Source organism: Bos indicus, chromosome X, assembly GCF_029378745.1.
Source record: "Bos indicus isolate NIAB-ARS_2022 breed Sahiwal x Tharparkar chromosome X, NIAB-ARS_B.indTharparkar_mat_pri_1.0, whole genome shotgun sequence".
In the NCBI taxonomy this organism is placed as follows: domain Eukaryota; kingdom Metazoa; phylum Chordata; class Mammalia; order Artiodactyla; family Bovidae; genus Bos; species Bos indicus.
The window spans coordinates 56,674,032-56,687,877 of NC_091789.1; the positions used below are offsets into that span (position 1 = coordinate 56,674,032).

At 34.9% G+C, this 13,846-nt stretch overlaps 1 protein-coding gene across 2 annotated transcripts in view; it reads left to right on the forward strand.

Annotated features, from left to right (window-relative positions):
* Positions 1-12,388, forward strand: part of FAM199X (family with sequence similarity 199, X-linked) — a 30,893-nt gene extending 18,505 nt beyond the window's left edge. Inside the window, exons 3-6 of one of the 2 annotated variants that reach the window (XM_019956146.2) lie at positions 1,952-2,101; positions 2,580-2,741; positions 4,142-4,279; positions 5,696-12,388. In XM_019956146.2, coding sequence (XP_019811705.1) covers positions 1,952-2,101; positions 2,580-2,741; positions 4,142-4,279; positions 5,696-5,866 — 621 coding nt within the window. In that variant the 3' untranslated portion in view covers positions 5,867-12,388. Of the gene's footprint in view, positions 1-1,951; positions 2,102-2,579; positions 2,742-4,141; positions 4,409-5,695 lie in introns of both variants that reach the window. The other variant, XM_019956145.2, reaches the window with a different exon arrangement.
* The last annotated feature ends 1,458 nt before the right edge of the window (positions 12,389-13,846 follow it).

The window sequence follows — 13,846 nt, forward strand, 5'->3', positions numbered from 1 at the left end:
TACTGCTTTTTAACTCATCTTCTTTCCAGACCAATTTCATTATTACTTCTTCTATTTAGAAATGTTACTGGCCTACTTCTTTATATCATATAACAGCTCTGGTTCATTTGTAAAGCTTTTAAATCCCTAGCACTGATTTTGTTTTAATTATATAGGTCTTCTTAATCTCATCCTGTGTTGGTTTTTGTTTTCTCTTCTACCTATGGTTTTATTATTCTCTTTACGTGAATGCCTCTTCCTTTACCCCAAGCTGTCATTATTAGAGACTAACATGTGAAACTTAACCCAGCCACTTAAGCAACATGAAATATTCTCAGAGTTTATGTTCCTTTCTTTTTAAAACCATGGCAAGGTACAGAAAAAAGGACACACTTCAATTTATTGAGTATCACCTATGTGCCAGGCATGTTACCTCATATAATCTCTCAACAGTCCTTTGAGATGGATGATAGTAACCACAACTTACTGAAGACTCTGAGGCTCAAAGAAGGGAACTAACGTCTACAAGATCACACAGCTAGTAAGCAGTGGGGCTGGGATTTGAACTCTGGGATCTTTTACTTCTCCCCAGAAAAAAAAATGGCCAAAGGACCATTAATTGCCTGTTTTTTACCACCCACCCCCCAACAACCATGTAAACAGAATTAAAGGGACAAATTAAAATGCTTAGCATGTAGTCTGGCACTTAACAGATATTTGCTAAAGATTTAGATGAAATTTTTTCTTATGTTTTGAGAGTATAGATATTTTGGAAGTTCCTTTTTCTACCTAGTTTATCAAAGTAGTTTGAAGTAGGGGAGGCCTTTCATCTGATAAGGAGTGCCTCATTTTGTTTTAGGAACCCCAGGAGGATCTTTAACATAGTAATGTTGTGATTTGAAGTTTTTCAAAGGGGAAATAGCAAAATGTTTTATTGATGTTAAAAACGGGAAAAGATGGCCTTTGTGCATGCATTCAGCAATGTTCTTAATACTGACTATTACACTGACATTTGGGCTAAGGGTGAATAATTCAAGCAGTGTTAGTTAATGAGATTTTGAAGGAAGTCATAGATTGTTGGATGTCACTTATGTACTTGGATTCATCAATGACTATCAAAGTAAAAATGTTTTTAAGGGGGAATAGCTAATTTAGATAACTTCATTGTAAACATGATCACCTTGCAGAGTGATCCACCCCCTTTTTGTGGCTTCATACATCTCTTCTATGCAATTGACTCCCTGGTGCCTGTCCCCTAGTAGTTCTCTAAGCTTTAGTCTTGTAGCTTCAGTTTGTTGCTAGGTATTTCCATTGATGACTTGTCATCTCAAACATGCATTTGTTGATCGTTATGTTGTATAATTATATGTTTGTGCTACTGTGTTATCTTTCCAAGTAGAATATAAAGTTGTTGTGTAAGGACCATGACTTAGACTCCTTTGGATTCCGTGTACCTGTTACAGTGCCATGGATACGTATTCACAACGTATTTTAAATTATTTTAATTGTCTTGAGGTTATTAATACAGTCATGAGGACAAGGGACATGATTTATTTGTCTTTGTTTTGAAATTATATCTACCACAGTGTCTGGCAAAGAGCCAGATAGTGGCAGATCACTCAGGTTTCTTGAGATAGAGACTAATGCTTCTTATTCATTATGCAGTGTGGGCCCTAACCTGCATTCACATGAATTTAAAACCTTAATGATGAGCGATTCTTAAGTTAGCATTTTAATAAGCTTCGATTGTGATTTTAAGCTTTTGGAAAATACTGCTCATTGAATGACTGCATATAAAAAGAGTATGATGTTGCTGCTTTGTCTAAAATAAGAGTGGATCAGAGTTAATGTCTTCTGATTCAGTATTTGTCATTAGTCTTTTATTAAAGTAATTTTTAGTCAATATGAAACATGGCATTTAAACTCTTGCTTTTAATTTTTCTTTCCCTACCTTCTCCTTATTTTTATAAAGTTACCTGGCAGTGACATTGCCAGCGGGAGTGATGTACTTTCTGATGTCATACCCAGTATTCCAAGTTCACCTTGCCTGCTTCCTAAAAAGAAAAACAAGCACCGGAATTTAGATGAACTTCCTTGGAGTGCAATGACAAACGATGAGCAGGTAGAGATCTTGACATTCTTAATTAAAAGCGTATATGCTTGGGGCTAGTGCACTGGGACGACCCAGAGGGATGGTATGGGGAGGGAGGAGGGAGGAGGGTTCAGGATGGGGAGCACATGTATACCTGTGATGGATTCATTTTGATATTTGGCAAAACTAATACAATTATGTAAAGTTTAAAAATAAAATAAAATTTAAAAAAAAAATTAAAAAAAATAAAATAAAAAATAAAAAGTTCCAAAACACACACACACACACACAAAAAGCGTATATGTGGAGAATATGTGAAGTTTCATTTATTGTCTAATTTAAAGCTACTGGATTAATGTGGATTGCTTAGTAAATATGAATTTGAGCTCTAATTGTTTTGCAGGGAAAAATATAAGTGTTTCTGATACTTAAACATATTATAAGTTGCACACTAAAAGATCAGAGGTTTTGGCATTGATATTATTTATTATAATTTTTCATCATATAGGTGGAATATATTGAGTATCTGAGTCGTAAAGTCAGTACTGAGATGGGTCTTCGGGAACAACTTGATATTATTAAAATAATTGATCCTTCTGCTCAAATCTCCCCTACCGACAGTGAGTTTATTATTGAACTTAACTGTCTCACAGATGAAAAACTGAAGCAGGTATGTAAAGAAAATACAGATTCTACAGCTATTAAAAATACCATTGTTTTATAACATGTATACTTGAAGCAGTTCAGTTCAGTAGCTCAGCTGTGTCCAACTCTTTGCGACCCCATGGCCTGCAGCACACCAGGCCTCCCTGTCCACTGCCAACTCGCGGAGTTTACTCAAACTCATGTCCATTGAGTCGGTGATGCCAACCAACTATCTCATCCTCTGTTGTCCCCTTCTCCTCCTGCCTTCAACCTTGCCCAGCATCAGGGTCTTTTCCAATGAGTCAGTTCTTCGCATCAGGTGGCCAAAGTATTAGAGATTCAGCATCAGTCCTTCCAATGAATATTCAGGACTGATTTCCTTTAGGATGGACTGGTTTGATCTCCTTGCAGTCCAAGGGACTCTCAAGAGTCTTCTCCAACACCACAGTTCAAAAGCATCAGTTCTTCAGTGCTCAGCTTGATTTATAGTCCAACTCTCATATCCATACATGACTACTGGCAAAACCATAGCTTTGATGAGGTGGACCTTTGTTGGCAGAGTAATGTCTCTGCTTTTTATACTTGAATAGTCATATATAAATATATAGATAATTAAGGTCAAAATCACTGCTGTGAAATGTAATATTAGAACATGTGGTTTTAAGAGATTTTATGTATATCTCATGTGGCCATACCTTTCTGGGATCATTTGGATATAGAACCTACTTTCTAGTTATATAGGATTTGAAATTTGACTTCACAATTTAAGGAGTTGTTATGCTAAGGTATAGATTTATTCTAATAACTCATCTTACAAAAGACCAGTGGACAGAATCAAAATATTATTGAGAGCTGTACTTGAGTGAACATTTTAATTTTTTGTATTTGTCATCATTTATGAAAAATTTCTCTCATTTCAGTGTTTCTCTCAACAGACAAACTATATAATTTTTTACATTCCAGCCCATTTTTCACTAGTATGGTAAATTGATGCCTTGCATTTGAAGACAAGTATTATGGGCCCCTACCTAAGATCTAGGAAACACTCTAATATAATTAGCAGCATACTTAAGTGGCAACCTTTTAAAAAATGCCTACTCTTATCTATTTTATTGTTAGTTTCTGTTTCTAGTGTTATTTTCTTACACTCCTAAATTCTGGAAGCTAGTAGCTTATCATTTACTGATTATATTTTATATACTTAAAAAAATCTAGCTTCATAACATTTATTCTAGAATTTTGAACACCAGAATTTTTCTGGTACTTGTTTCTACATTTAGAGATTTCTTTTGTCTTTCTGGTCAACCTATATGCACCTGTAGCACTTTTGACAATCTTTAAGTACAATATTCTTCTTTTCTCCATTATTTTGAGGGCAGAACGTCAAGGTACAATACTAACCAGTTTTTGTCTGTCTGTTCCAAGGTCAGAAACTATATCAAGGAGCATAGCCCTCGCCTACGGCCCACAAGAGAGGCCTGGAAGAGAAGCAACTTTAGTTGTGCAAGCACCAGTGGAGTGAGCGGTGCCAGTGCCAGTGCCAGCAGCAGCAGTGCCAGCATGGTCAGTTCTGCAAGCAGCAGTGGGTCCAGTGTTGGAAACTCTGCTTCAAACTCCAGTGCCAACATGAGTCGAGCACACAGTGACAGCAACTTGTCTGCAAGTGCAGCAGAGCGGATTCGGGATTCAAAAGTAAAACGTCTAATCAATACAAAACTTTACCTTTCAATATTAACATTAGTATTCCTTCATATACAGTTCTTGAAGAGTTAAAATTATCCTGCTCTATAGATGCCTGTGGGTTTTTATTTTAATTGAGCAAGCAGGATTCTCTGCTGTTGAACAAAGCCCTCTGCATTGAGTGCTTTGAAATGCTGTTTTGACCCACAGCCATATTACCTTCAATTTTATCTGATTTTTGTGTCTGTTTTAAGTAAGATAAATTGATGGAAATAATGAGTGAGTCTCAAGATTGCAATACTGACTGCAACTTACTATTAAGCAGATCTCACTAGGTTGCTGATGTTGCTGTCTATTAGCTCCTAAAATGTCCTATATGTCTTGTATGTGTGTGTGTGTTAAATGTTTTCTTAAAGTTTTAACCATGAATGTTTCTTTGTAGCTCTTTTTTAAATGTAATAATGCTTTCTCTAATTTCTGACTACTCTTTTCACAGTTGAAAAAACTCTGTATAGTATTTTTGGACGCATAAAAAATAGAAAGTTTAAATGTATATAGCATAGTTCTGTTATGCTTAGTGGGAAAGTTCGGTTCCTTGCAGTGGTGACAGTGTGGAGCTAACTTACAGATGATAAGGGTATCTCTATAACTCTTGGGAACCCAGTGGTGACTTTTCCTGGAAAGTGATTCTTTACTTGGTTCTTAACCAAAGTAGCAGAAACATAGCCAGCTTTGTTGGTTGCCAAGGGTTTCCTCTGTGTATGTGGTCATTCTTTTTTGGCATCAGTTCACCAGTGGCAAGAAATAGAGTACCCACTGGGTTTCTAATGGGCTTAAAAGATGGCATTTGCTTAATATGAAAAAGACATGGTTCTTTCCCAGCCATTGTAAAATTGCTAATGCTTTTGAATGAAAGGCACCTTCAAAGAATAAGCATTAGAGATTTTGACAGTGTTCTCTACATTTGTTTTCATTATTGTTCACTGCATGTTTCCTCTGCACTGACACCAGTGTACCTTAATTTGATATAAAAAAGCCTTAGAAATGATTGGTTATCCATAACTAGTCAAATGATCAGGTTTCAAACCTTCCTAATCAGATTTCCTAGTCAAATACCATAAATATAGAATCTTGAAAAATTGTTTTCATGTCTAAGCTAATGGCTCACTTACTAGAACCAAGATTGTACTGCAGAGGAATTTGAACATCTCTATTCAGAAAATATCGAATTTGATCCATACTTTGGGGTGGGTATGCCAGAACTGAACCTCACTGATTTAGAATTTTTTATTTTGACAGAAGCGATCCAAACAGCGGAAGTTACAACAGAAGGCCTTACGCAAGAGGCAGCTGAAAGAGCAGAGGCAGGCTCGGAAGGAGAGGCTCAGTGGGCTCTTCCTTAATGAAGAAGTGCTGTCCTTGAAAGTGACTGAGGAAGACCATGAAGCAGATGTAGATGTTTTGATGTAATAAGGGTGAATTTATCAGCATTGTTTCTAAGCATTATTCTATCCTTATTTGTTTACATGCATCTTGACCAAACTTTTGGTTAGGGCTGTGCTGACGTACCGTTCATAATTTAGGTCTGTGGTTCTCAGCAGATGGTCCTCGGACCAGTAGCTTCAGCATCACCTGAGAAGTTATTAGAAATGCATACTCTTGGGTCCCACCCCAGGCCTAGTGAATCAGAAATGCTGGGGGAGGGGCATAGCATTGTGTTTCAACAGGTACCAGGTTATTCTGCCACACACTCTAGTTTTAAGAACCACTGATTTAGTAAATGTTTTGACTATTTAAACTTCAGAGTGGTTAAGTGGGCTTTTTCAGATTAGTACTTTAACAGTTTAGGAGATTTCAAGGTACTGCTGACAGATAATTTATTATGTCAGTATAGAATGTGTAGAGATCATAATTCAGTTTCTTCTTAATGTTATGATTTCTTAGTTTTTCTGAAGGGCCATAGCATAATTCTCAATTCCTAGTGGACGTCTTTTTTTTGAGGTTGTAGGGATAGAATGTGGATTGCTGTTTACAATAGTGCCTTCATTAGGTTTATTTGTTTTCATTCATTTTAACTCAAATGTGTAAAAAATAGGCCCTAACATCTTAGGTTTGTTTTTTTGACTTTGTGTATATTCAGAATCCTTTCTGCAAGTGATGACTACTGAGAAAATAATGTTACTAGTAGCTGAATTTTAGATTTAATGCTACATTGATTAATATTCAAATGGAAAAATCCAGCAAGCAAAACAACCAATTCTACTTTTCACTGCTTTTTGAAATTTTAGGCTGTGAAACTGTCTTAAAGGCAAGAAACATCTCTGTCAAGTTCTTTTTGTAGGTTTTTTTATTTTCAGCACAGCTCTAATTTTTAAATATTTGGTGTAACAGCTTTATGGCATGTGAATAAGTTAATGTTCAAAATTAACTCAAGAAACCCTTACAGTTCTGCTAAACTCTATAAATCGCTAGAAATACACTGAGCAGTGAGATATTTAAAAACCTTTGCTTCTTGGCTACTAATAGTACTCTAATTTTAAATGTGAAATCATAGAGTCTCTAAATGTTTTCGTGAAGAGTTTGTTATCATGAACATTATAAGTAGTGTGATTCCTTTTATTTTCCCACACATCTTTAAACATTCACACGGGTTAAAGAAAATTGAAACTGATACTACTGACAATCAAGCTGCTTTCTGACTTTCATAATTTTCTTTTTATTGTGGAAACTTGGGAGGTAATCATGATTTTGTAGGATGAGTTGTCAATATTTTTTTAAACTCTAGAGTCAGAGGTTGATAGATTCCTACCTTTTTTACACTGTATCATATCAAGTAATCCATTAAAAAGATTAACAACATAGATCCTTAATTCTCAGCTGTGAATTCCTAATTCTCAGCATAACCTTTGCTTACAATCATATGTTTTGAAATTTTGACTTTATTTTGGTTCCTCAAAAGTTAAAGAATTGAAACTAAAGGAAAAATTGATATATTGCAGCTTTACTGAGGTCTGTGGTATGGTTGTAACATTTTGAAGACTACTAAATTCATACTTTAAAATTTTACTGAAATAACAGTATATATGTGTATATGGTTGTCAGTTGGAGTATTCCCTCTAACGTTCCCCTTACCCCCTCTTTAGTGCTTCTGACTAGCTTAGAGGGCCCAAAGAGAGCTTGGGGATAAATCCCAGAATACTCTTGAGGAGGATTGAAAGGGTCCACCTTGTTGTGTTTTCCCTTCTAAATACAGAAAGAATAAATAGAAGAGCAAATACAGCTGAATTCTCTACCTGCTCTTAGCAAAAGCAAAATTCCAGGGAATGACTGCCTGTTCTCTTTAGTTACTCTTCAAGGAAAACAGGCCCCTTTTGGAGACCATAGAGCAGCATGTATCTGTTAAATACTTGGAAACAATTTACTTGACAGTGACCAGTAAAAGAAGATCCTAATAAGACCAATTCCTCTACTCTCCCAATAATCGCAGTCTTATTACCATAGATTTACCTTAAGTCACTGTTAAACAAGTTTACCAAAGTGCCACAAAGCCAATTTTTAAAGTTTATAAAGGTTTGAGTGTTTATAGTAAAGTACACCATGAAGTGTTGTGCAAATCTGGATGCACAGTCTTTATGGTATCATAAATTAGAGATAGCTCAGTAAGGTGGCTTGGAAGAGATTGAAATAAAGAACAGAAAAAAAATTTAAGCAATTTGTGTTTGCTTATGATTAAAGAGGGAGATTACAAAGTCTTTCTCTACCTACGCCCCACTCCCCCGCCCAAATAAAACAACAGAAAAAGACAAAAAAATTCTTGTCTTTGTTAATGTGCTATACTTTTTTTTGGTTTTAATGCCTCATGTAGATAATTCAGGTTTGAATTATTTCTTTCTTAGAATAAATAATAAATTTAATCTGATCTCTTTCTAAGTGCAATTTAAAACAAATCCAACTCAATTTTTTTCTTTAAAAGTATAAACCTCGACTAACCAATTAATAAAAATGTAAGACTTATTTGCTCCATTGTCAGTTCTCAACTGTAGAGAATTGACATTAGAGCAAATAAGTCTTTCCCTTTAAAAATAAGCCTTGTTACATGAGGGCATGATTAAAAAATAAGACTTCTTAATTAAGGGCATAATGAAGTCACATCACATTTATCCAGAACATTTTATTAGGGATCTTGTGTGTATGTCAATTATATTTCAACAAAACTGGGGAAAAGAGACCTTGTAGAAGTCTGTCAGTCCCTACCACAGGTTTTAAAAGTGCAAACCTTGAGTTTAAACAAAATGATGCGTTTTTTCCTATATTTTTGCAACTGAGTTTAAGTGAGGCAATGTAGTATAATGTGTAGTGAAGTACAAAGGACTTTATACTGTTCTTCTGTCCCAAGAAGAACTTAGAGTAAAATAACTTTATTTTTTGAGACTTGTCTCATTTTTAGTTAAGTGGTGGCTGTTTTGTCCATTTTGTCAGTCCTTTGGGTTAACTAGATATTGCTGAATTAATGCCAGAAACTGATTTGAAATTTGATGACTCTGTGGATTGGATAGACATCTCATTTTATTTAGCTCTTAGAAGTGCTAAAACCCCTCATAAAGGAAAACTTTTAAGAACTACTATATAAAGGTATCCAGATTCTGATGAGCTTTAAAAATTGTGAAATTTATCAAATGTCTTCATATTTAAGCCAAAAATGTTAGTTCATGACAAATAGAAAAGTCTTGTTCCCAGGATTCTCTAGTGTAGAGTCTTTTGTTTATAGCTTCCTGTGCCTTAAAGGTGAACTCTATACTTTTCGTCAACATTAGGCTTTTCCAAATTCAAAAGTAATCTAAATGTTGTAATTAATTTTATAAAATGCCCATGCTCTTGGATATCAGTAAGCAAAGGCATTATATCGAACTAATCAATGATAATAGAGTACATAAAGAAAACCTTCAGATCTTAAGTTTCACTTATATAACTTGATTTTTGGCCCAGCTAGGTCATAGAACATTGAAGTCATCTAAAGTATAGTTTTGGAGAAGGCAATGGCACCCCACTCCAGTACTCTTGCCTGGAAAATCCCATGGACAGAGCATCCTGGTGCGCTGTAGTCCATGGGGTCGCTAAGAGTCGCACACGACTGAGTGACTTCACTTTCACTTTTCACTTTCATGCATTGGAGAAGGAAATGGCAACCCACTCCAGTGTTCTTGCCTGGAGAATCACAGGGACGGGTGGGCTGCCGTCTCTGGGGTCGCACAGAGTCGGACATGACTGAAGCGACTTAGCAGCAGTAGCAGCAAAGTATAGTTTAATGTATTTGTTATTTTTTTCCCCTGATAAAACTCATAAAGCAGAATATTTTTTTATTTTACTTATTTTATTTTATTTTTTGGCCTCACTGTGCAGTTTGCAGGATCTTAGTTCCCTGACCAGGGATTGAAACTAGGCCCTCAGCAGTGAAAGCATGGAGTTACAACCACTGGGCTTCCAGGGAATTCCCAAGAATATTTTTTAAATTGAGTTAACTCTGGAAAGATAATTTTCAAGGCCAAAGTACTTCAAAAGCAGAGATTATATAGCAATTTGATTTGTTTGTTAACTTTAGTGATTCTTGTATTCATTTATGTAATAGCATAACATTCCTCTTCCTTTTAACTTCTTAACGCTTGTGTTTACAAGAAAAAATGTTTGCTTCAAACTGGGAAGGGGTTACTTAAAATCAGTTTATAGTTTGAGATGGTTGATAGGAAAATTTCCAGTTACAGTCAAATGATAGTATTGATGTTGCGCACACTGACATTCAATATGTCTAAACTTAGAGGTAAGTTTAATCCTTAAAAGGACTATTAGGTAGAAAATAAATATTTGTATACACATGTACTGTGATAACTTTGGATTCATTTTAAGTCTGACAAAGTAAGATAAGTTTTATCTTTACAATTAAATTATGCTAAGTGGTGGGATGTATCTGAGAGAGATTTAGACCTAGGCATCCTTATCAGTGTAGTATCTGGAACATAGCTCCTTAGAAATGCTTAATTCTTATTTCTTAATCCTTAATTCTTATTTCCATAAGGCTTAGAAGGAACTCTACAAATTCTAAGTAACTGGCTATTATTAATAAGAGTAAAAAATCTACTATACTTCAATAAAATATTTTAAGACAAAAAATAGGAAGTTGCATGGTATAGCCGAGTTGACTCACTAAAATTTTATTTACATAATTTTTCTAATATGGAAATTACTTGTTTTCAGCCCCCCTTCACAATTGTATTTTAAATTAAGGTTATTAATGTTTTCACCTAGATCATATAATGGTAAATTAATTTTTTAAATTTGATATCCGTACTGAACTTGGAAAAACTGATTTGGTCTTCTCCGATTTCAATAAGTATTGTTGGATTTCTTTGTTACATCTTTGTGGTCAATGGAACCTGTGGAAATCTGTGTTCTTTTTTTGTGAGGGATGGGGTAGAAAAGAGGAGAGTAGTCTAATTATACATATGCAGAGAGTAGTCTAATTATGCATTTTGACTATATAAAGGTAGTTGTAGAATTAATATGTATAAATGACAAATTAACACTTACCTATTGTGAATTGTTCTAAGGAACAGTGGCCTGAAGCCATGGCTTGTTTTGTGGAGCTGCTTGCTCTTTAATAGTAGCTGACCAATTGGATTTAAGTTGAGACTTTGAGGTTAGGTTACCAAGCTGAGGCTTTTAGGAATGGAGCAGACCATGTCTGTTCCTGTAGTGAATCGATTTAATTTCCTCTTTGAATACTCTAATTTAGATATATGTATTGTCCATTCTAAATCTTTGTGTTGGGAGTTTTATAAAATTGTTTGCAAAAGCTATTAAGAATAAACACAAGTATATGTAAAACATTTCACAGATGGTTAAAAATTTCAATTTTTTTGTTTTAGTTTCAAAGGTTAGTTATGTAGCATCAATATCATAACCAAAGCAAGTAGGACATTGACTGGTTTGGAGAATCTTCAAGTAGTCTTAAATACTGTAATGTATCAGATTGTTAACCAGGATTTTTTTCCTGTATTTCTGCTAAATGTATTACTGTATTAATGCACTTTTGTATATATATCTGTCTTCTGTACATTCTGTACTTACTTCAGTGTATATAAAAGCTGTTTTTCCTGAAGCTGTGAGGGAAAAACAATAGCTGTAACACAAGTCACTTCTATTTTGAGTTTCCTCTTGTACTTGAAAGTAGTCATTCAGTAGTTAAATCTATATAGTATGTACGGTTGTAATTAAAATGGTAATGTGGCAGAGCTGTCTTTTAAAACTGATTATAAGAATGAAAAGTGTTTTAGTTATAAAAAAATTGTAATATTTTAAATTGTCTCTTTTGATGTACCATGGATTTTTACAAACCCACTGCTGCTTACTACTTTATACTTCTGAATCTACTCCTTTTCATGTCCCATCCTAGAACATTTATCAACAGAAAAATTTCTCTCTTTTCTTTTGCTCAGTTTGGTTAAGGCTCCGTAGCTTTTGTTTTGTGTAAGTCCCAATTCCCCAGATGTCACTGGCAAATCTCTTTTCTCCTGGAAAGATCAGATTTCTAGAGACATTAGAATTCATAGTAAGTGAAAATTAGGTCTAACGTTGTTTACAAAAACCAGATCTATTTTCCTTCTAGAGTTTTCTTAAGTTATATAAAAGTAATGTCTGTGAGCAGTTTTATGTATTGGTACAGAAGCAGTTCAGCTTTTCAGCAGCAACTTTATCTCTTGCCACTAGAGGGAGATCTGTGGTTGCTCTCTCCTTTGGAAAATGTCTTGGCTGCTTTTCATTTGTTTTTAACTTCAGAGGTTGGAATTGACCTCGTGCTCAAAATTCCTTTTGTGATATTAAATGCTTTGATTTGTTAGTCAAAGGTAAGTTAATTAAGCTTGTTTAATAAAGCCAATATTATTCATGCTTTTCTGTAATTTCAATTTTTAATAAATGTGAGTCAGATATTAAGTGAAATGTGTGTGTTTATCTGTGTGTATGTGTTTCTTAAGTACTCTAAAACTGTATGTACTGTTTATTATGGTAACCCATAACCACACGTAGCTATTTAAGTGAATGAAAATTAAAATTTAGCTTCTTGGTCCCATTAGCACCACTTCAAGAGTGCTGTAGCCATATATGGTGAGAGACTACTGCATTGGAAAATACAGGATATAGAACATTTCCATCATCACAGTTCTGTTGGATAGTACAGATCTAGGTATTTTGTTTTATGTAGTGACCACTATCATCATTTTACCAGTGAACAGTAATCATTGACTCAAAACTTCTGCCCACAGTTACTATTTATAAGTGATTGGTATGAGAGGAAGAGTGTGCTGCATTTCATTGTCTACTTCCTTAAGGCCACTATCTAAGTTGGGAGCTTGATGGTTTAATGGAGAAATTTCTCAAATATTGACTATTTCACTTGACTATTAATACAATTTAATGTTTGAATGATGTGGAAATTAGGTGCCAGTTTCTGTTTTGATTGTTGCAGAGTGCTACCATGGAGATTTCTCTGAGTTCATCCTTCTCTGATGCAAAATCAGTCCTAAGTGACAGTACTAGGACATAGATTTTTAGAGTCTATTAAAAAAAAACTACTTATTTCAGAATCATCCCTCAGAGTGCTTTTTTTTTCTTGTAATGTGAGAGCTTTAAGAGAATCACTGTTATTTAGGTCTGACAATCTCTACCTCTCCCTCACTATCAGTTTGAATCTCACGGTAAGTGGGATGTTTTAGTACATTATCTGTGTTTCTTAGCTGATAGATACTAAATTTAAGTACATTACTTCCCTTGTAATGGAGGAATAATATTTTTAAAATTCCAGTTTATTCATTTGGTTGGCAGGATCCCACTCTATGCTTCTTTTTACTCAAAACAGCAGATAATTGAATTGGCATATTTTCTGCTTTGTCTTATTAAAAAATTTCAAGTAGAAGAGTAAAATGCATCCCCATATACCATATCTACTTCAACGCTTCTCTCATGGCCAATCTTGTTCCTTTTACCTCCCCATCCACTAAACTGTGAAAAATTCTGAAAGAGATGGGAATACCAGACCACCTGACCTGCCTCTTGAGAAATCTGTATGCAGGTCAGGGAGCAACAGTTAGAACTGGACATGGAACAACAGACTGGTTCCAAAGAGGAAAAGGAGTTCGTCAAGGCTGTATATTGTCACCTTGCTTATTTAACTTATATGCAGAGTACATCATGAGAAACTCTGGGCTGGAAGAAGCACAAGCTGGAATCAAGATTGCTGGGAGAAATATCAATAACCTCAGATGTGCAGATGACACCACCCTTATGGCAGAAAGTGAAGAAGAACTAAAGAGCCTCTTGATGAAAGTGAAAGAGGAGAGTGAAAAGGTTGGCTTAAAGCTCAACATTCAGAAAACTAAGATTATGGCATCTGGTCCCATC